Source organism: Meles meles, chromosome 18, assembly GCF_922984935.1.
Source record: "Meles meles chromosome 18, mMelMel3.1 paternal haplotype, whole genome shotgun sequence".
NCBI lineage: Eukaryota > Metazoa > Chordata > Mammalia > Carnivora > Mustelidae > Meles > Meles meles.
Genome location: NC_060083.1, coordinates 46436217 through 46457935, shown reverse-complemented (window position 1 = coordinate 46457935; position 21719 = coordinate 46436217). Strand labels below are relative to the sequence as shown.

At 51.9% G+C, this 21719-nt stretch overlaps 1 protein-coding gene across 1 annotated transcript in view; it reads right to left on the bottom strand.

The window, feature by feature from the left end:
• The window catches only part of NMT1 (N-myristoyltransferase 1), a 29959-nt gene continuing 8240 nt past the window's right edge, over positions 1-21719 (bottom strand). The window contains exons 2-12 of the mRNA XM_045983953.1: positions 17312-17420; positions 14789-14933; positions 9607-9725; positions 8723-8814; positions 7620-7736; positions 6715-6885; positions 5811-5919; positions 2902-3072; positions 2144-2311; positions 1001-1138; positions 1-357 (exon numbers count right to left, since the gene is read on the bottom strand). Of these exons, the coding sequence (XP_045839909.1) occupies positions 337-357; positions 1001-1138; positions 2144-2311; positions 2902-3072; positions 5811-5919; positions 6715-6885; positions 7620-7736; positions 8723-8814; positions 9607-9725; positions 14789-14933; positions 17312-17420 (1360 nt within the window). The 3' untranslated portion in view covers positions 1-336. The remainder of the gene's footprint in view (positions 358-1000; positions 1139-2143; positions 2312-2901; positions 3073-5810; positions 5920-6714; positions 6886-7619; positions 7737-8722; positions 8815-9606; positions 9726-14788; positions 14934-17311; positions 17421-21719) is intronic.

The following is a 21719-nucleotide window of genomic DNA, read 5'->3' as shown; positions in this document are numbered from 1 at the left end:
TAATATATATATATATACTTTTATTATTCACCCGTTAACTCCATAATATGCCAATCACGAGCTAGTTTTCAGCAGTTACATTCCCTTGATCACGGCTGCAGAAGGATGTGATTAATTGGAAAACAGGGAGACCAGAGACACGGCCAGAGGTGACATCGCGCAGCCTACGCCATTGCAATACAATTGTCAAGTTCAGCGGCGGTTTGGTAAAGCCGGTTCAGTTCTGTCCCCTGTGCCAGGGATTCTCACGTTTGTGAAAAGGACCAACAAGTGGTGGGGTTCCATTTCCTGGTATGACTTCTCAGTGGCTTTATCCAGAATCTCACTGGCAACTGATTACTGTAACACCAGCCCAACCTAGGAGAGCCAACGGGGAGAGGCAGAGTTGAGCTGACAGTTGTCCCAAGTCTGTCCCCCCTTCCTTTTCCCTCCATATCCCACTTCAGAAGTCCCAAAGGACGGAGTCCCCTCGGTGCCACTGGGCTGTTTGAGCAGGCTCACGGGGAGCCCGGACCTTTTGCTCAACCCCATGAGGGGCTTCCTACATCCCTCAGATCCTTTGAGGAAAGCAACCGCCAGTCCCAAGGCCTGTCTCCAGCTCTGTCACTGATTTTGTAAATGCTGATGACTCCACAGCCCGGGGCTGCCCCCTGGGGCTGGCAGAGGAACTGCTGAGGGTGACGCTGGGATGAGGGCAGGAGCCCAGCAGAGGAAACCCCTCAGATCCTTAGACTAGAACCTTCCTGGCTAAGCGCGGGCAGCAGTCCCCTGAGGTAGTCCCCAGTGTGCGGCTGAGGCGGCTCACCTCATGGGGGAGAGAAGCTGGAGACAAGCTTCTTGCTTTTGTGTGGCTCTGGGGCCTGTCTCCTTTGCCACCCTCACACCAGCTGCTGAAGGGGAATGTGGGCCCTGCCGATGCTGGGGCTCAGACCCGTGGCCCCGTCTCTGCTGGTGACATGAACCCCCTGAGCCCAGCCGCGCTGCTGGGCCCAGACGTTACCTTCTCCGCTCCCATGCTGGGGCATTTCCAATTGTAAAGGTAATACTGCAGGTTGCCGTCCCCTATGCCGAACTTGAGCTTCTCCAGGAAGGTTTTGTTCTCCATGAGATCCAGTGCATTGAACACGTCGAACCCTTTCTGCGGGGCAGCAGGGAGAAACAGGAACGGGTGAAGAGAGAGAGAAGCTGCCTTGCCTTCCTGCTCGTTTCTACCACATCCCAGCCATACAGCGAGGCGCCCGGGAGAACCACCTCCCTTCAGAAGCGCCGGCTGCATCTGTGTTCGAGCCGAACTCCTGCCAGCGCCTGCTCTCCAGGCTGGTTCTCGTGACTCTCAGAGCACCACGCCACCCGGCCCCTAGTGGCCACCAAGTGCATCCTTGTGTCCTCGGCGCCCCGGTCACTGCTCCTGTGCTTCCGTGTTAGGCCTCCCCAAAGCACGGCACTGGCACAGTCTTCTCCAGAGACCAAGCCCCAAAGCGCGTCCTCTAAGAAGCTGGCAGCGATCAGCGGCTCAGCACCTGTGCTGCCCCTTAGCTCCCTGACACCCCAACTACTAGGCCTTCGCTGTGTCCCCTGGGCTTATGGCAGCTATCACTCTGCTCTGAGACTGTGACAAAGGCACTTCCTAAATCTCACCTGGTTGACCAGAATGTCTTGCGGGGCACAGGCTGGACGGGCCGCCATCTGCCCGGCCCACGTGGACTGGCCTCAGTTCAGGTAGGACCCACGACGAAGGGCTGACTGACGCTGACCTCTTCGGGGGTCAAAGCACTGGCCCGGGCCCCACCCCCGCCATGCGCTACAGTCAGCCGCTCCCGTGACTCACCACGACAGAAACCCAGCTCCCCACTCCCACGCTGGGGAAGTCGTGAGGAAAACCCCTCTCCTCCCAGAGCAGGCCTCCTTGGCAGCGCCTCCCATGAGAACGAAACTCACTGAAATAAATCAGGAGTTCAATGCCTTTGCTTCCCATGGACGTTCCTCGCTCCCTCCAAGCGTGGAGCTGCTGGCTGAGAAGCGCTGGGCCCCTTCCTACGCGGAGCGGGAGGCCGAGCAGGGCCGGAAGCCCCGGCCTACAGGCAGCTGTGCCCACCACGGCTCCCACGGCCCCGTCCCCACGCCTCTCCGGTCTGCTCCTCACCATTTTGGCGAGAACAAGGGCGTCACTCATGAGGTCTAGAAGAGGGGTCTGGGTGTGGACGTTGTAGAAAGAATAAGCAGCCTTTAGACTCTTGTGGGTTGGATGGTTCATGATGGTGGAGGGAAGCGTGTAAAAGCTGAGGAAGTCTGTCACCTCACCACTTGTGTTCTGAAGGGAGAGCAACACAAAGAGGCAATGTCACAGGCCTGGGGACGAAGCCACCGGGAAGAGCTTCCTATGGCTCTCACACCACCCTTAGCAGCTCTGCCCCCCGAGATGACTGGGTACCCACCAAAACAGGGGGCTCAGCCAGGAGGGAACACACTGGCCAAGGGCACCTGGGGACAGAGCCAGGAGGAGAATCCAGGCCGGACTGCGGGCTGCCCCTGCAGAGCGCTCCCTGCGGCCCACATCCCCGCTGACCCTGGCCGGCACCACCATAAGCACGGCGGGCGGGTCTCCAAGGCTCACTGAGGAAGAGAGGCCTAGTTCTCTCTACTCTGTCACCCGCACGGAGACTGGGGGTGGGGCGGGGGCAAGAAGGGCTCACATCAAGGATGTGAGCTCACATCACAGGAGCTCACAAGGGCATCCTGTTAGCAAGTACAAGCTACAGCTTCCTCTCTTTAGGGAGGACCGAGCAAGGAGGCTTAAGGAAATCTAGGAGGCCAACACTGGCATCCATCAGTCGGGCCTTCGGTCCCCGAGCCGCTGGAGGAGAGTGCCTCTCGGGGACCAGAACTCCCTTCCCCCCTCACCTCCACCACGAAAGTGTCGATGATGTTCTCCTGGGGGTAGAACCAGTGCTCCACCTCCTCCTGGCTCATGACTGGCGTGAGGTGAAACTGCTTCAGGTACCTGGTGAGGAGCTGGTGTACTACTGGAATGTCCTTCTTTTCCATTGGTCGTAGCCCAGCTGTCTTGGGCGTCTGGAAGGCAGACAGACAGGACGGTATCAGATGTGCTGAATGTGAGCCTCCCGACTCCCCCTTAAGTTCTGAAGGCACTGGAATCTTCAGGCTGTCTCCCTTCCTACCCCAACCCTGGAGGCATCCACCCGGGCCGTCAAGAGAGAACCCTCAGTCACCACTGGCAGTGGCCTCTCGTGGCCCCCAAACCCTCAGGCACGAGTCCTGCCTCGTCAGGATCTTTGGGCCTCTCCCTCCCAGTGAAGGCCACCCTCTCTGGCTGAGGCTATTGCTTCCATCTCTTATCCACATGGCCCGGGCCACTTTCCGAAGAAAACACAACCCATCACGTCCCTCCCTCTGTATTAGGGATAACACGGAGCAGGAGACCTTCCACCCTCTGGACCGGTTGATAGTTCTGAGCCCAGTGGGTCTCAAAGAGGCTGATTCTGAATACAGGACAACATTCTGAGACAGCTTCGGCTGTCACAACTAGAAAGGGTGCTACCGACATCTAGCGGAGAGAAGCCAGGGAAACTACCAAACACCTTAGAATGTACAAGACGGTCCCCACAACACAATTACCCAGCCCCAAATGTCAATGGTGCCATGAGGGAGCAAAACCCTCATGGATGTGCTGGGGTGGGCACAGGCCCGGGCTACTCATCCACCCAGCAAAGCCCTTCTTGGCTCCTCTCCTCCAAACCTTCGCCACCTTGTCCCACTGCGCCGCAGCTGATCCGTCTGTGCTGGTGTGGGCACAGGCCCGGGCTACTCATCCACCCAGCAAAGCCCTTCTTGGCTCCTCTCCTCCAAACCCTCGCCACCTTGTCCCACTGCGCCGCAGCTGATCCGTCTGTGCTGGTGTCTCTCCTCTGGACTAGGAGAGCACTTCACAGACCAGCTCCTCACCTAGGCATGCTGGAACCCCAGGGCCCAGCAGAGTCGACACCCCAGGCCTGCTTTGTCTACTCAGACCCTGCCACCAGCCAGGCCTGCTGCAAGTTAAATTCTGAAGAAAAGCACCAAACTCCTGGGACTTCATCTTAAATCAAGATCCCACCCCACAGCTGCTTTTTCTTAAGGCAGGCTTCCGTGGAATGAACCCATGTGATGTTCTGGAGCAAATACTGGGTCTCATAGAACACCCCCAAAGACTCAGGACACAAGGCAGGGTCAGCCAAATCTGGCAGCAGGGTGGGGTTACAGTTTATACAGCTTGGTTACCGTGTGATTCAACTGCTTCTCTGTGCAGAAACTGTTTTGTTTTGTTTTGTTTTGTTTTTTATAAAGATTTTATTTATTTATTGGACAGAGATCACAAGTAGGCAGAGAGGCAGGCAGAGAGAGTGAGAGGGAAGCAGGCTCCCTGCCGAGCAGAGAGCCCGATGCGGGACTCGATCCCAGGATCCTGAAATCATGACCTGAGCCGAAGGCAGCGGCTTAAACCACTGAGCCACCCAGGCGCCCCTGTTTTGTTTTTTTAAGATTTCATTTGTTTATTTCACTGACAGAGGTCACAAGTGGGCAGAGAGGCAGGCAGAGAGAGAGATGGAAGCAGGCTCCCTGCAGAACAGAGAGCCCGATGTGGGGCTCGATCCCAGGACCCTGAGACTGTGACGTGAGCCGAAGGCAGAGGCTTTAATCCATTGAGCCACCCAGGCGCCCCTAGAAACTGCTTTCAAAGAGCTGTTCCAGCACCTCAGCCACCCAGATTCCTCACTAATCCTGGTATCTCCGGGGAACACTTATTGACCTCATTTCTACATGGCAGCTCCCACAACGACACCTCAAATTCTGCACTGAAAGGGGCTCTCACCCACGGGCGGGAGATCCAGAGACAGTCTTCTGGCTGCGACACTACTTTAAGAATGCCCTCTGCCCGCCTGGAACTCAGGATAAATCTGTCCTCACAACAGGAGGAGAAGACACTCATCACAGCCCCCCCAATCTGTTTTTTGAGGCGGCATCTAACTGTCACAGTCTCTCAAAACAGGACACGGCTGACCCGGACTCAGTGCTGGACCAGCCTGATCCCAGGGTGATTAAGCCAGCCTGATAGCTGACAAAGGCAGGCGGGGAGCCCCCTGATCGGTGGGCACCCAATAACCATGCTAACCCTGGAAGCTCTGCAGGAGGACAAGCGACTTTGAGGTCATCAGGCTTCCAAAACCAGGCACAAGCAGAGAACGAGCAGCGGCATTTCTTCCACTGGAAAATTAGGTAAACTGAGACCCAAAACAGAAAACCAGCTCACTCTAGGCTGCCTACTCCTTCAACTGGCCAGACCTGGACTGCGGGGACTGGGATTAGGAATCTGGGCGACCCTCCTAGGCTACGGTCACACCTTCTTCCACTCAGTGACAGAGGCCGGGGAGACGCTCTGTAGCTTATGTACACAGGCCCTGGGCAGCGCTGCGCTTCAGTAAGTGGTTTGTCTTTCTATTTATGCCCCGCTCGGGCTCCAGTCACAAAGAGTAGGTGTTCTCTGAGCTCATCAACAGCTGACACGGTAGCTAGCCCAGGTGCAGACGCAGGAGAACTGAGAAAGTCAAACTAAAATAAAACCCTTGCTACAGACAGCAGAGACAACAGAGACAGAAAGTCGAGGAATTAGGAAAACTCTGAGTTGGGTCACTTTTCTGATGCTCCCCCATTCCCACAGCTCCGCCAAAGCGTTGCTGCGTTCCTGCTGAGGGCTGGGCTCTCAGCCTCTCCCGCTCCCCTACCCCCAACCACCACCCTGGAGCACCACTGGCCTCTGGCAGTCGGTAGAGCTTCATGGTACGCTGCATGGTCATATTTCTGCTCAGGTGGGAGAACTTCACTTCAATCAGCTTCCGTGGATTTAGGGACCGATGCCAGTACCTGTGGGGGACACAAATGTCCTATCCTAAGAGGATTCTGGCAAGTCCCACGGAGAGCAATGGCATGGTACTCTCCAGATGGCCAGCAGGTGGCGTGAGAGACACACCAGGCCCCAAGAGTGCCCGGGGCCAGTGCTGGGCTCTCCAATGTGCCCCCAGTAAATTCACAGCTGTCACAGCTCTCGCTGAATCCTTCTACTTTTCTTGCCCCAATTCCAAAAGCCAAGTCCATCTCAGTTCTCAGAATGTGCATCCTCCTCCTCCTCCTCCTCCTCCCTCCTCTACTGCATTTGCCTGGTGTTTCAATTCTGAAGTTCTCAAGGCAGGGACTGTTTCTGCCAACTTTCTGGGGCAGAGGCTGTCCTTGGGTCCTGCTGGGATCAAGACATACTCTCTTTGGCCCACAGAATATTCAAAACAAAATGAAGCTAACCACTTAAAACTTCTGGACATTTACTATCAAAACCCAGATTTGGATTGGTCCGTAAAAACTACAAAAACCCCAACAGACTGACTCCCACTTCCAAAAGGCAGGAATCAGCAGGACTAGAGAATGGTGAACCCCTCTGGTCAGGGCAGCCACTCTCCAGTCTGTTCCTACAAACTCCCCCTTCACTCTTCTGTGCCCTGCACCTGCTCCCGCGGGCAGCCACCAACCCCCTTATCAGACAGGAGAGAAGCAGGATGCTCCCGGGCACGCACCGACTGAGGGCCAGAGCCACGCCTCAGCGATGCAAGCTCCTCAGCAAGAACGGGCACAGCCAAGACGGGGGAGTGCCTGGCGGGAGACCTTTACCTGCAGGTGCCAACAGGCTTTGGTAATACCACCCCGGCAGTGTAAACAGCTTGGAAAATGCCCTCGAGGTGAACCCGCCGGGTTATCTCCCGGATCAGGACTGGAGCCACCCTCTTGGAGCGCAGCTTCTTGTGGACACACAGGAAATTGATCTCCACCATCTTCTTCTCTCTGGAGAGAAAGGAAAAACCCCCAGTGACCAGCTTTTAATGAGGAAGGTAATCCCTTCAAGATCCGGGAGCCAGCACGTTGGCTCCTGCTGCCCCCCTGCTCTGGCAACACCAGGCAAGGAAGCCATTTCTTTCAACCAGACCTCACTGTCAGAGGGAGGTGGGACTCAAGCCAACTTGTTTATTTGGAGGCACCACCAGGACCTGCCTGGTGAAACCCCACGAGTAGGATGGGGAAGTTCCCCCCTACAGCTGGCAGGGTACCTCAGAGTAAGTCAAGGGCTAGCTTGGAATGGCAAGGGTTCTGACACCCACGAGAATCTCCGTCTTGAAGCCCAGAGGACTGTGGTGGTTGGTTCTGATGTTTCCAGGGAAAATGGAGAGCAGAGCTCAGAGCCCCCACAATTGGATGTTGAGTCACACTGGCTGGGGCCCACTTCTGAAGCCGCTCAAGTGCGCCACCAGGAGACAGGCGTTGTAAGTGCAAACACAGGTCCCTGTGCAGATAGCTCCCTGGACCTCAGGGTGGACCCCATCCAGCCCAGATCACCAACAAGAGAACCAGCAGCAACTCAGTGCAAGAGACGGACAGTTCCTGTTATGAATTCTATTCCCAGGACCTGAGTTCCTTCCCTTCACCCTTTCTTTCGTGGAAGGTATGCATATCTTTTCTACCCCGCTCTCAGACCAAGCAGGATGGCGGCAACGTGGGGAGCGGTTGGTGCTGGTGCTTACGTGTCATAGATGTGGATGTTTGCCGGAATGGCGCTGATGAACCCAACCAGCTTCCGACTTGAGACCACTCGAACCCCGCAGTGCCACTGGGGGAGCCAGCCAGGCGGCCGGAGAGCCCTAGAAGAGAGACAGAGGCCGTGGCTGCAGGAGACCAGTGCGCTGGGCAGATGGCTTGCGCTCCACAGCCGAGTCTGTTCTCACCTCCTCCTCTACCTCTCTGGGGGTTAAAAGCTAATTCTCTTTAGGGCCAAGCCCTCCTGGACACACATGGGCCCCTTCCTGCGGCTCAGCCCACCTGGCCCACTCACCCACCCAATCCAAGGCTGTCATGCTGAGGACTTTGTACCCGATCGAATTTCTTTGTGCTCGCTCACTTTGCTTGCTTAAGCCAGATGACCAGCTCAGAGTCTGGAGGGTCCCATGGTTGTGAGTCGATCATGGAGGCCCCTGAGCTCTGGTTTCCACCTGCTCTCCAGGCACCACCACCCCCTCTTTCTGCCTGCCCAGTCTTCCCTTTCAGGCAGTCCCTCTCCAGTCCAGCAGGGCCATTTTCAGATAACCAAGCATGCTCAGGAACTGGAGAGAAAATGACTCTTTTCTTTCTTTTTTTTTTTAAGATTTTATCTATTTATTTATTTGACAGAGAGATCACAAGTAGGCAGAGAGGCAGGCAGAGAGAGAGGAGGAAGCAGGCTCCCCACGGAGCAGAGAGCCCGATGCGGGGCTTGATCCCAGGACCCTGGGATCACGACCTGAGCCGAAGGCAGAGGCTTTAACCCACTGAGCCACCCAGGTACCCCCCCCCCCTTTTTTTTTTCTTGAAATCTCATTCCTCCTTCCCTTCTTATACCAAGTCACCATATAACATATGATCTCTTCTTCTGGGAACCAATGCCACCAAAGCCTCCCTCACCCAGTCATTCTGCCTTAAATAAGGTTTCGATACTTAGCTCCACTAGAAACAACTTTCCTTCAGATGTGGGAACTCAAAACAGACACCCTCATTTGCCACTCAGAGGCTGGTTCTTAACAGGGAAAGTAGGTCCACCGTGGGGTCCTGCCCCACGCCCTGCCCGAGCCGCCAAGAAGGCCTCATGGCTCACCACAGCAGAAAGTCCGGGGAGTAGTCAAACCGGAACATATTGTCGTCATCCTCCACGTAGTTCTCATTCAGGAGGCCGTAGAGCTCTTTCAGCTGCGGAGAGACAAGTGGTTGCCTCAGAGCCACCCTGCCATTGTGGGGGGCAGGGTAGGGGGAGGCAACCCCGACTTCCTGGGGCTCTAAGCTTTCCAGAAGGACAAGGCAAACTACAAAAAACCAGGTTTCGTCTCATAAATCCGTTTTGCTCCTGGCATGGCAGGGACTCTTTTGGAATAAGCACCCTAGCTGATTTAGGGAACCAAGCCCCCGAGAGCCAGAGTGGCAGACTTGAGTACATAGAGCGACAGAGCAAGAATGGCATCCTGCTACCCAGCCAGTCCACTGTAAGACAGGGAATGAACGCACAGACGACCCAGACAACAGCTGCACGCCAGAAAGGCAGCGCCTTGGGGAGCTACACAGCTTAACTCTCAATCCACCTGAGAAGCCAGAGACTATTTAATGCGGCATCTTGTGGGGAGGGGGGCACCTGGCTGGCTCGGTTGGTGGAGCATGCGACTCTTAGGCTTGGGTTTGTGAGTTTGAGTCCCACATTGGGTATAGAGATTACTTAAAGAATAAAATCTTAAAAAAAAAATGTGGTGTCTTGGGCAGGCCTCAGAGGCAACAGATGGGGGCCAAGGTGGGGTGTGTGTGTGTGCGTGTGTGTGTGCACGTGTACGCACACACATGCACACACATATGCGCGTGTCTGCTCCAACCTGCTTGGATCGGCTCTCAAGAAAGTCCCTGAGGAAGGCCTGAGGAAGGCCTGTCTCCACATGACAGCAGGGCTCACGGAAAATGGCGCCCAATCCACAGAGTGGCCTGCTCAGTCCTACTCACCACACCACGGTCCCCCAGGTCCAGGGCATCCCAGGTGAAGCCCTGGGGCAGGGTGTAGGGCTCCTGGCGGATGTTATCTTTGTCAGGCTCCACGGGCCCATGGGTGTTCACCACTTCTCCTGGAAGAACAGCACAGCTGTGAGCCTCACCCTTTGTCTTGGGGGGGTGGGGTGGGGGACTCAGCTCAAACATCGACCACAGCAAATTCCTCCTGTCCCTAGGAGCCCTCCATCTAGAAGAACACTTTGTGCTTGGCAACTGCAGACCGTCTCTCCAGCTACCCTTAGTCCCCAACTGAGAGCCAACTCGTAGCAAAGCCTTAGAACAATCACTGAGATCCAAGGTGGTTGGTTTTTTCGGAAATTCTTTTACATCTCCCTTTGGTTACTAAATGGCAAACATTTATCTTGACTCATTTGGCTTCCTGCCTCCCGGCTGGTATAAAAAGGACTGTCATGGTCCTGGCCCAGGCCCATCAACCTGGATGGATTTATAAGGAGTTGCAACAAGGCTGCTTTTGTGTCAACAGCAACAACAATGTACGGGGCCCACTGCTGAACCAGACAATGGCAGCGAGGCGCCAGGCTCAATCTTGGCCCTGCCAGCCTTGGCCTTCAGCAATGTGGGCCAGTTAACTGCTGCTGCCAGCTTGGGCCCTCAGTGTTTACAGAGCCCTACAAGTGTCTTTAGGCTGAATCACTGAATCTACACAATGCTGCCGGGAAGTTACCCTCTGCCACACCCCGGCCCTGGACGCCGCCCCTCCTCTGTGCAGTGTGCGGGACAGTGCTGGGGGGGGGGGGGCGGCTCAGATGATACAGCTCTGATGCCCATGCATGAGATACACCTGAACAAACTGACCACTTAGTTTTGGCCCTTGGGATGGTTTGGTTTCCACAGTTCAGAGCTCATTCATATTCACACTTGAAAGAATGCAATGTTTAGTACATTCTGAAAACAGAACCTTCAAAAGGGACCCACTCAGTACACTGCTTGCTCCCGGCATCCGGCTCTGTACACTCTCAGCACTCAATTCAGACTTTTACTGACTTGCAGAGCCCTGGCCCAGATATGTCACTCCAGTGTACTGAAGGCAGTGGTCACAGACCCGTGGGGCAGGTGTAGTAGAAGAGACCGCCGCAGGCTATGAGGGGAGGACAAGGCCATTAGGACTGACCGTCTCACTCTCCCTCACTCAGCACATGTACCGAGCACCGACCTGCGTCAGACACTGGGCACAGGTGCACAGCAGGGAAAAGACAAGGTCCCCGGCCCCACAAGATGGACCACCTTCTGGGGAAGTATTTAGTAAGTCATTACCAGTGTGCTGGGGGTCACAAACTGGAAAGCGTAGGCAAGGAAGCAACTGGCCACCTCCTATTTACCATCTGGTTTCCCGGGAGATTTGCTTGGGAAAGAGGCTATATTTTTCTTCCCTAGTTTAGAAACTAGTCTTTTGATTTATTCATAAAATAGCCCTAATGAATTAATTCAACGTAAGTCAATCTACTTCCAGTCCACTGCCATGTGAAATGTTTGGGGCTCACAAAGCCGAGAGGGCTACGTCCTTGGCAGGTCCCTAGGACCTCTCTGCCAGTCCTGTGGAGGTGCTGGTCGGTCCCTGCCTTGTACTGAATTTACACTTTTTTTTTTTTAAATTTATACCTTTTTTCAAAATACATTTAACTTCAGAACCTCTTTCTTATTTTTTCCTAAAATGATTTCCATGGGCAAGATATTGGTAGTCTTCCCCACTGTAGTACAATCATCTCAAGGACTAATCTTTCCCCTTAGGCTGGTTACTAGGCCCTGCGTGCAATGACCATTTCCATTCACTCCTTCACCACGTGTTCATGGAATCCCAGGGCGCAGCAGTCCTGGGGCAGGAGCTGATGCGATGGGATGGCACAAGCCCTGGTCACCACAGGCCCCGACAGACAGGTGAGCAGGCACCTCTCCTGCAGCAGGATGAGGGTCCCTGACCATGATAAGCCAGCTTCCCTAGGTCATCTCAAGGCTGTATGGTATCTGTAAGACACAGCTGACAAAGTAGAGTTCCAGGACTCTGGGATGCCAACGGAGCTGGGGAGCAGCCCTAGACTCCTGCACCGTCCTGCCAGCAGCTGCTACCTGCGGGAAGAAGCGGGTCTTCCACCTTCTCGGGGCTCTCGAGCGCCTCCTGCCGCCAGAGAATGGTCAGGGTACATACAGCCAATGGTCACTAGACCACCGGGACCCAGTAACCAAGTAAGGATGCTGGGAACTTTAAAAAGGAAACTTTGTACTTTCAGAGGGTTTCTTTCTGTACATTCTCCCCCCAAAATTCTCTCTGCCTTTCAACATCAAAGATCCAAAACCACACACCACAGCAACCATGAAAGACTTGGAAGCAAAGAATATGAGATTTGGGAGACTTGAAACCGAACGGACAGGGCAAGGAAGAGGGTGAGAGTGGGAAGGCTTCTCTCTCACAGCCCAGAGAAACCACGTACAAGTCTGAGTTTTCCCTTGGGTAGTTACTTGTACAAACGAGTCTAAGAATGGCGAAATTCCAATCCACAGAGGGGATTCAAAGTTTATTTGAGAACAGAACTGCGCATGCCTTTGGGAACATAGAACCGTCACTGTCACACAGCCTAAAACAGCTGCTGTTCAAAAGGCTCCTCCATGGCGAATTTAGGACTGTAAACCACAAAATCCCAGGTCTCTTTAGCGGCATACGACCTAATCGCACCTCTCCCGGCAAGGTGGGCAGTAAACAGTACACTTGAAAGGCTTCGCGACCGCTGGTGGGGAAGATCACGGCAAGAAGCTGTAAGTCACACTACCCCGAGGAGAACTAGGCTGGCACCTCAGCCACGTGGGCCAACCGAAGCTTCTGAGGTGGTACTCCCTGCGGGATGCCTCATGAAAACAAGGGAAGCCTTCCTTTGGGCCTGACCATGGACCTGAAAGGGAGGCTGGTCAGGTGCTCAGAGCAACGGCCCTCCCCCCGGGCCCCACGTCACACACAGCCCCAGAGGCACATCCAGAAGAAATAACAGCTGAGCTCGTTCCACCTTCCTGAGGGCGTCAGGGCTCCTACAGCAACCTCGTGGCTTTCTCACAAGCTTTCTGACAGTGAAACTGGAGACCCTACATTTACGGGAGGAGAAACGGAGGCAGGTAAGAAAGTAACTGGACTGATGAGGAACAGAAAGAAGTCTATGGACCCCAATTCATCTCTGTGAAGAATGGAGCTAAGTTACCCATTCGCAAATTCTTTTTCTTTTTATCCCCCCCCCTTTTTTTTAAAGATTTTAATTTATTTATGACAAAGAGAGGCAGTGAGAGAGAAAACACAAGCAGAGGGAGTGTGAGAGGGAGAAGCAGGCATCCTGCTGAGCAGGGAGCCCAATACGGGGCTCAATCCCAGGACCCTGGGATCATGACCCAAGCTGAAGGCAGATGCTTAACAACTGAGCCACCAAGGCGTCCCCATTTGCAAATTCTTTTTTTTTTTTTTTAAAGATTTTATTTATTTATTTGACAGAGAGAAATCACAAGTAGACAGAGAGGCAGGCAGAGAGAGAGAGAGAGAGGGAAGCAGGCTCCCTGCTGAGCAGAGAGCCCGATGCGGGACTCGATCCCAGGACCCTGAGATCATGACCTGAGCCGAAGGCAGCGGCTTAACCCACTGAGCCACCCAGGCGCCCCCCCTCATTTGCAAATTCTTAATGAAAAATAAAATTGGACCAAAAACCCTAAAACCCATCTGAAAACTGGGCCAAGATGCCCGGCGGCCACCACAAAATGCCTCATGAAGCATTTCACTCAGAGCTGGAAGGTGTCGCTCTTGACATTCTTCCTGCTCCTTGGTGGGGAATGGTCACTGGGACCTGCTCCTGGTAATGCCCTACTAACAGCATTACTGTGACCCACAGCCTTGCTGGAGGCCCACAGCCAGTGGGCCTGGGACCTGGCTGACCTGGGCAGCCTGACAGACAATGCAGATGGGTCGGGACAGGGTTCTGGAATAGTGCCTGCTATCAAATCACCACCCCTCACCACCCAGGCAGTGCTCTGCTTTCCACTCCCCGTGGGGGCACACCTCAGCTCGCTTCTGGATGGTGACTGAGCTGCCCAAGAACCGCATCTACTCTACAGCAGTGCCTGAAACCTGCGGAGTGGACACAAATGCCCTCCAGGTTCCGATGTCACAGGTCTGACGTGGGGCCTGAGAGTCCACGTGTCCACAACTCTCAGGCAATGCGCACCCTGCTGGTCTGAGGACCACAATGAGTAGCACTGTCCACCTCTCGAACAGATCATCTCTGTGGGCACAGCCGCCCCTTTCCCCTCTCCAGTCTTTGGCCCTGCCCTGCCCTCACCCCCTCTTCCCCATCAGCCGTTCTGGAAGAGACCAGTCACACACGCAACCTGAAGGCCACTTACATTTGGTATCTGAACGCATGTCTTCTCAACACACTTACTTTCTCAGTCACAGAGAAAATGGGCATTGGGCCATCAACAGGCCCAGAATCGTGCAACCGTTCCCGAAACTTCTCCACAGTCAGGTCTGAAGTTAGCCATCAACATTAGCTGTGGCTCAGTCTCAGAAGGCATCTCTAACTCTACTGTGTTGGTCTCTCTAGAATCTTTTTAGCTTTTCCGCCTGTCCCACCCCTTTACGAGCTTAGTAGAGCTTTTTTAAAGGATGCCAACCAGACCTGCAGAGGGCATTCCTGGGGCAGAGTCATCACTGTTGAGCAAATTGTCAGGTGCAGTTGGGAAGCATACACTGGCTGAGAGACAAAGGCAACGGACTGGGGACTCGGCCCACCCCAGGGTCAGATATCTACCCGACAAACAAGAGGGTCTTTCTACAAAATCTCTATGGGAAGACAGACCGGTGGGCGTACAACCCCACTCAGCCTGTGGCAATACAGTTTCTTTGTAGATTTATAGTAGATGATAATGGACTAAAGGAATAAGTGCTTGTTCTCGATACGTACTCCTGTGAAACAGTAAGGTCCCTGAACATTAGTGTTTCCTACACTGCATTTTAAAGCCTACCCTCTAAAAATAACCATCAAGGAACTCCAAGACTCTTCCATCCTCTCCCCACAAACTCAGTGTGGCATCCGACGCACAGGTAAGACACATTCCTCCCCATCGCCTGGGGAAGAAACCACATACATACCCAGTTTGGGGACAGGCTGCGTGTCCCAGAACTGGTAGCTTCGCTTGCTAGCCTCCTCCATGGTTTTGGCAGGCCCCTGACCCACTGAGAAGAGTTCAATGGCCTTCTGTATTTCCTGTATCCTCTCGGCTGGCAAAGAGTTCATCTGGATGAGACAAAGTTGGGGAGAGAAAAGGACCATTATATTAATAAGCACTTTTGATTAATCACAAGTGTAAGAGTTAAGGGGTATAACTCAAGGAAGGGGTGTGGTTCCTCCATCCCAATCCCAGAGGTCAGATGTCATATGTCAACCAGAGAAAGAGTGGTTGGCGATGCGCTCTCTGGATGGTGGGTGCTTATCCTTCTTAGCCTCTTCGTTTGGTGGCCAAAGGAATACACGTTCAGTGTAAAATTTCAAACAATGCAAAAATATATACTATATATAGAAAGTAAACAGCCAACAATCTCACCTCTTAAATATAATCCTTATCATCAACAGTCTTAATTTAGGAGGTAGGGTGAAAAGAGGTAAATATAATTTCAGGCTTTTTTCCATGCAAGCTCCAAGCACACACGCACAATTGCCAAAAAAACAGAATTGGGTCAGATGTTATTATTCTATATGCTGTTTGTTCTTCCTTAAAAACTATGTCTTAGGGGGGCGCCTGGGTGGCTTAGTGGGTTAAAGCCTCTGCCTTCGGCTCAGGTCATGATCTCAGGGTCCTGGGATGGAGCCCCGCATTGGGCTTTCTGCTCAGCGGGGAGCCTGCTTCCTCCTCTCTCTCTGCCTGACTCTCTGCCTACTTGTGATCTCTCTCTCTGTCAAGTAAATTAATTAATTAATTAAAAACAAAAAACAAAAAACTATGTCTTAGAGATGCCTGGGTGGCTCAGTTGGTTAAGCATCTGCCTTCGGCTCAGGTCACGATCCCAGGGTCCTGGGACTGAGTCCTGCACTGGGCTCCTTGCTCAGCGGGGAGCCTGCTTCTCCCTCTGCTTCTGGCTGCCACTTGTGCGCTCTCTCTCTCTCTGACACATAAATAATTAAAATCTTAAAAAAAATAAAAATAAACACTACATCTTAGAAAGCCTTCCATGTGGACACGCAGACCTGCTCATTTGAACTGAGTCCACTTTGTGGACGGACCACAATATATTTAGCAACCTTCACTGATGGGCATTTTCGTGGTTTTGTTCTTCAGCTTTACAAAAAATGCCATCATGAATTTTCTTATACATCTATTTTTGTTCACTGAGATATGTATTTCTGTCAAATAAAGTCTAAGAAAGAGACCTTCTGGGTCAAAGGATATGCACATTTGAAATTCTAATATATACTGTCATTATATATAATATAAATTACGTATTATATAATAATATAAATAATAATCCAATGAACAGTATGTTCATTTTTTTTAAAGATTTTATTTATTTGACAGAAAGAGACATAGTGAGAGAGGGAACACAAGCAGGGGCAGTGGGAGTGGGAGAAGCAGGCAGTCAATAATGGTATTTGTTTTTTTCCCCTTCCCATGGTGGATTTAATATTGAGAATAGTAAAAAATCACTGGAAGGAGCGCCTGGGTGGGTCGGTTGTTAAGTGTCTGCCTTCAGCTCATGACCCCAGGGTCCTGGGATCGAGCCTCTCATCAGGCTCCTTGCTGAAGCAGGCAAGCTACTTCTCCCTCTCCTACTCCCCATTTGTGTTCCCTCTCTCACTGTGCCTCTTTCTGTCAAATAATAAAGAAAATCTTTTAAAAAAATCACTTGAGGCCATTTCTCAACAAGGTAGGAAATTCAAGCTGGAGCACGACATTTGTGGCTGTGGGCTACTGGAGTGAGACTGGATTTCTTGTGAGGCTTAGACACTGTTCTGGAGGTAATTCTAAGAGAGGGATCATACTTTCAGGCTTCTCCCAGGGTCTACTTTGAAGGGGGCAGCACTTACCCTGAAAGAAAAAGTTTTCTTGTTTCAGTGTTGTTTTATTTCTGGAACTAACCCATCCCTCCCAGTTCTCCCGGTTCGGGTCGGGGTGTCAGTTCTGGGCCGGCCGGTCTAGGCCAGTGGCTCACAGCTGTGGGGGCCTCGCCGTTTCCAGCACGGCCACGACGGCCATCAGGGAATGCTGGCCGTATCTAAAGGGTGGCTTTCAAAAGAGCAGGCCTCTTCTCCTCCCAGGGGTGGGACTCAGGACAGAAAGGGCTGAGAACCGCCACTCCAGGTGGAGAGCCTGTCCCCTCGGGCTGGCTGTCGGGCACCTCGCACAGCCCCTCGCCTACGCGCACCGAGGGGGAAACATGCTCAGCAGACGGTGTGTAACGTGCTGTGGCTCCTAAGAGACCCAGAGCAGTTTCATCCCCTCCGTCAGGGGCAGCAGAGGGCGGCAGAGGGATCCACCCTCTCCGTCCTGAAGCAATACCAGTGGCCTGAAGCAATACCAGTGGAGAGGGTCAGCCTGAATTGCTCTCCGTACTGATGGGCGAACTCCCTCCTCTGAAAAAGCGACTCCCGGTCACACGGAAACAGAGCCTCCTTGTTACCTTCACAGGCTGATCCTGGGCTGAGTCTGTCTCACTGCCTTTCTCTTTCTTCTTCTTCTGTTTCTTTTTCTTCTTTTTGGCTCCAGTGTCATTGGCTGGACTCAAACCACTGTAAGACAAAGTAAATACTGATGCAGGGTTCTTAAAAAATCATCTGTTTTGAGCTACACCGACAAAGAGCTTTCTGTGGAGCCAGACCTTCCTTAATCAGGCCTGCTGGCTTCAGGAGCTGACCAGAGAATCCAGTCCCGGAGGGGCATTCGGAGGACACCAGCAGCTCGCCGCACTCCCGCCAGCTCTGGGGGGTGGGAGTAGGGTAAGGGGGAGGCGTGGGAGTAGGGTAAGGGGGAGGCGTGGGAGTAGGGTAAGGGGGAGGGCTGTGCGAGAAATGTCCTATTTGTCCGGATGGACCTTTTCAATTCTGTTTTTATTTTATGTTTCTTTTCTTCAGATTGCTAGAGTGCCGGCTCCAAAGGCAAATGGTAATTGTTAACGGTGGCAATTCATACCACCAACATGTCCTGGGAGCCCTGGATCTAAAACGATGACAGCCCAAAGCAGTCTTTTTGGAAATCCTTCCTCACCCCCACTCCCACCCACCCGGTGCATCAGGCTGAGTGAGATTTCTCCAGCTGGATCTAAAGCTCAAGGCAGCACTGCAAAGGGAGGAAAGAAGGAGGAAAAAGGCAGTTCCACGTTGCTGAGGTCTGTGTCCAAGCTAGTGAAACAGTCGTGAGCACTGCCTGAGTCAGGCCTGCAGGACCTGGGGCGACCGTCAGCTGGCGCAGACTGGAGGATCACCATGGGCAAAGCCCGGCACCTGGGATCTGGGGAAAAGAACAGTGAGGCACCCAGCCACTCCTGCCACAAAGCGACTATATGAAACCTGCCTGTCTGTGAGCCAGTAAAGGGGACAGGCCCTCTGCATGACACGGCCCACGAATGCAGCAGACAACAGTCTCGTAGCCACATTTAAACATCTCCTACAGCATTTCATTATTGTTTTCTGAGGCCTCTCATCTTTACGGAGACACAAATCACATTATACTGTGTTTCTTTCCCATTTTCCATTCATTTGCTCCCTAAAGTCTTCTCCCAATGCTTACTGATTTCTGGGTTTCCTTCCTTTTATTTTACCTTTGTATTGGGTTTTCTTTATTCTATTGATGAGCTTTAAGGTTCACCTTGCAGCTCAGCTTTCTTAACTATGGTTGGACAGCTGACCCCTGAACAACACAGGGGTTAGTTAGGAGCACCAACCCCCGACAGTTGAAAATCTGCACACAACTTGACTCTCCCCAAATTAGCTACTAATACCCTACTGTTGATGAGGCCTTACCAATAACATAAGCCAATTAACACAGATTTTCTAGTTGTGTCTATTATATACTGTATTCTTCAGATAAAGTAAGCTAGAGACAAGAAAATATTATCAAGGAAAGCCGAAGGAAAATACATTTTATAGTGCTGCACTGTTAAAAGTTCACATGTATGGGCGCCTGGGTGGCTCAGTGGGTTAAGCCTCTGCCTTTGGCTCAGCACATGATTCTCAGGGTCCTGGGATTGAGCCCCACATTAGGCTCTCTGATAGGCGGGGAGCCTGCTTCCTTCTCTCTCTCTGCCTGCCTCTCTGCCCACTTGTGATGTCTCTCTGCCAAATAAATAAAATCCTTAAAAAAAAAAAAAAGTTCACATGTAAGTAGACCCATGCAGTTCAAACCCCTGCTGTTTAAGGGTCAACTGCAGCTGGTTTCTGCCACGTCTACACTGATTTCAGCATTGTCAGTCTGAGACTAATGCCTAAAGTTACTCTGCCATCCTCCCTGGAAATCTTCCACTGAAAAGGTAAAGTCAGTAGTCCCACCCGAGAATCCAGGGAACGCTCATTTGCAGGATGAGCTAAGTGCAGGGCTTTGGCTGTATATTCTAGATAGCCAATTTCCAAAGAATTAAAATAGTATAAAATAAAAAAAAAATAGTATAAAATACATTTTCCACACCATTATGATAAATTCCATTTAAGCTTTATTTTATAATTCAGAAAGCGTACTTGGTCTTAAAATGTCTTGGAGTGATTATGAATATTAATTATCCTCTCATAACAAGCAGTACTGTGTAGGGAGAAGGCAATCTGCAGCCATGAGCAGCCATCTCCTGTGGGAGATGTACCTATTCCTAGGCCTGGGAGGAATGCTGGCGTCCAGACTTCATGACCTTACACTTGGACTAAAGTTACCTCCAGGGGTGCCTGGGTGGCTCAGTGGGTTAAAGCCTCTGCCTTCGGCTCAGGTCATAATCCTGGGGTCCTGGGATAGAGCGCCGCACCGGGCTCTCTGCTCAGCAGGAAGCCTGCTTCCCTTCCTCTCTCTCTGCCTGCCTCTCTGCCTGCTTGTGATCTCTGTCTGTCAAATAAATAAATAAAATCTTAAAAAAAAAAAAAAAGTTACCTCTAGCCTGTACTGGATTTCCCTGATGTGGCCATCTTTCTGCATCACTGTAAACTCTAGTTGGCTGTGGGACTCAGCTCTCTGGAAAAGCTTTCCATACTAGGAAGCATGTCCCTCCCAGGAAAGAAAGCCCACAGTGACAGCTGCCTCTTAACCAAGAGGGTATCGAGCCCAACTTTTCCCTAGGCCCATAATCCTCAGTCCCCAGCTAGCTCACTCGCTCTTCTCTCGCCCCGCCCTGGCATAACTGCCTGCACCCGTCTGCCAGGCCTCTAGATGGTCCCTGACGCAGGGAGACTATGAAGTCGGGGAATCTGGTAAAGGCTGGAGGTTACTTTAGTCCAACTGCACCTCCTAGGTATTATCCTAATGGGACACAGAAGGCATACCATGGAAGGAAAACCAGTAACATTCAGAAAGGGAGTAAGGTGAACCCCTTAAAACCAGATGCTCTGCAAAACCCCCAAGGCCACGGCAAAGTACAGAAACCAGGAAGTCTTTTATGGCCTAAAGAAAACTTTTCCAGTTAAGTAATTCAATGTTGTTATCGTCTACAGGCCTATTTATAGCCTATAAAAACTCTATGTGGGGGGACACCTGGGTGGCTCTGTGGGCTAAGCCTTTGCCTTCGGCTCAGGTCATGATCTCAGGGTCCTGGGATCACAACCCACATTGGGCTCTGTGCTCAGTGGGGAGCCTGCTTCCCCCTCTCTCTCTGCCTGCCTCTCTGCCTACTTGTGATCTCTCTCTCTCTCTGTGTCAAATAAATAAAATCTTAAAAAAAAACACAACTCTATGTGGTTTTAAAATTCCAGGCATAGTCTCACTTCAGTCTCAAGAGTATATGGAGCATTATAAAATTTAAAAACTGGTTGATGTTAGGAAACAAAGCAGGGTCCCACTGTTGATACAATGTTAGAAGTCCATTTCAGCTCACTGAATGAGTTACCTCGTCCTTGTCTATGAAGTACCATAAAAATATATTTTTAAATAGCCCTATGGTTAAACAAGTTCAAGGCAGAGTTGCTGTGTATCAACCTTTCAGATACTTACTAAACACATTTTCACATAAGGGAAATAGAAGAAATTACTTTTCCCAACTTCAGAAATCTTTCCAAGTAAATCACTAAGAAATGACCTTCCTGCCTTTGCACTGCTACACAGTGGAGACACTTAGAAGCAGCTATCGCCTCATGGACCCCCCTTTTGTGGAAGGATCTTCGACTGAATTCTTGTTCTCTTTTATACATCATCAATATATGTGCCTGAAAAACTGCAAAACCCACACTAAACCCAGAGAGCGAATCTCATTTTCCTTGTACTGCCTTGAATTTGCACACGCAGCTACTGAGCAACACTCCTGTTTCGACTTGTACATCAAGCACAGGGAAAGATGAAGAACAAAGGGAAGTTAAAGAAGAGCGGTTCTCACCGAGCTGCCAGTACACAGCTACACCCACGAGAACGCAGCATGAGCTCACCCTGGTCTCACAGTCAGCAACCAAGACGGGGGGAAGATGGATGCAGAAGAGATTTCTTTTTTCCCAAAGATTTTATTTATTTGAGAGAGAGAGCGAGAGAGAGCGCGTGCACGCACGCAATTGGAGTAAAGGGGAGAAGGAGAAGCAGACTCCCTACTGAGCGGGGAGCCAGATGCGGGAATGATCTCGGGTCTCCCGGGTCCTTGGGATCATGATCTGAGATCATGACCTGAGCAGAAGGTGGATGCTTAACGGATGGAGCCACCCAGGCACCCCGAGAAAAGATTTCCAAAAAGCTCACCAGGGTTTAGTTTTCAAGGTGATTATGGTAATTTTTTTTTTTAAGATTTTATTTATTTATTTGACAGACAGAGATTACAAGTAGGCAGAGAGGCAGGCAGAGAGAGAGAGAGGAGGAAGCAGGCTCCCCGCCGAGCAGAGAGCCCGATGCGGGACTCGATCCCAGGACCCTGAGATCAT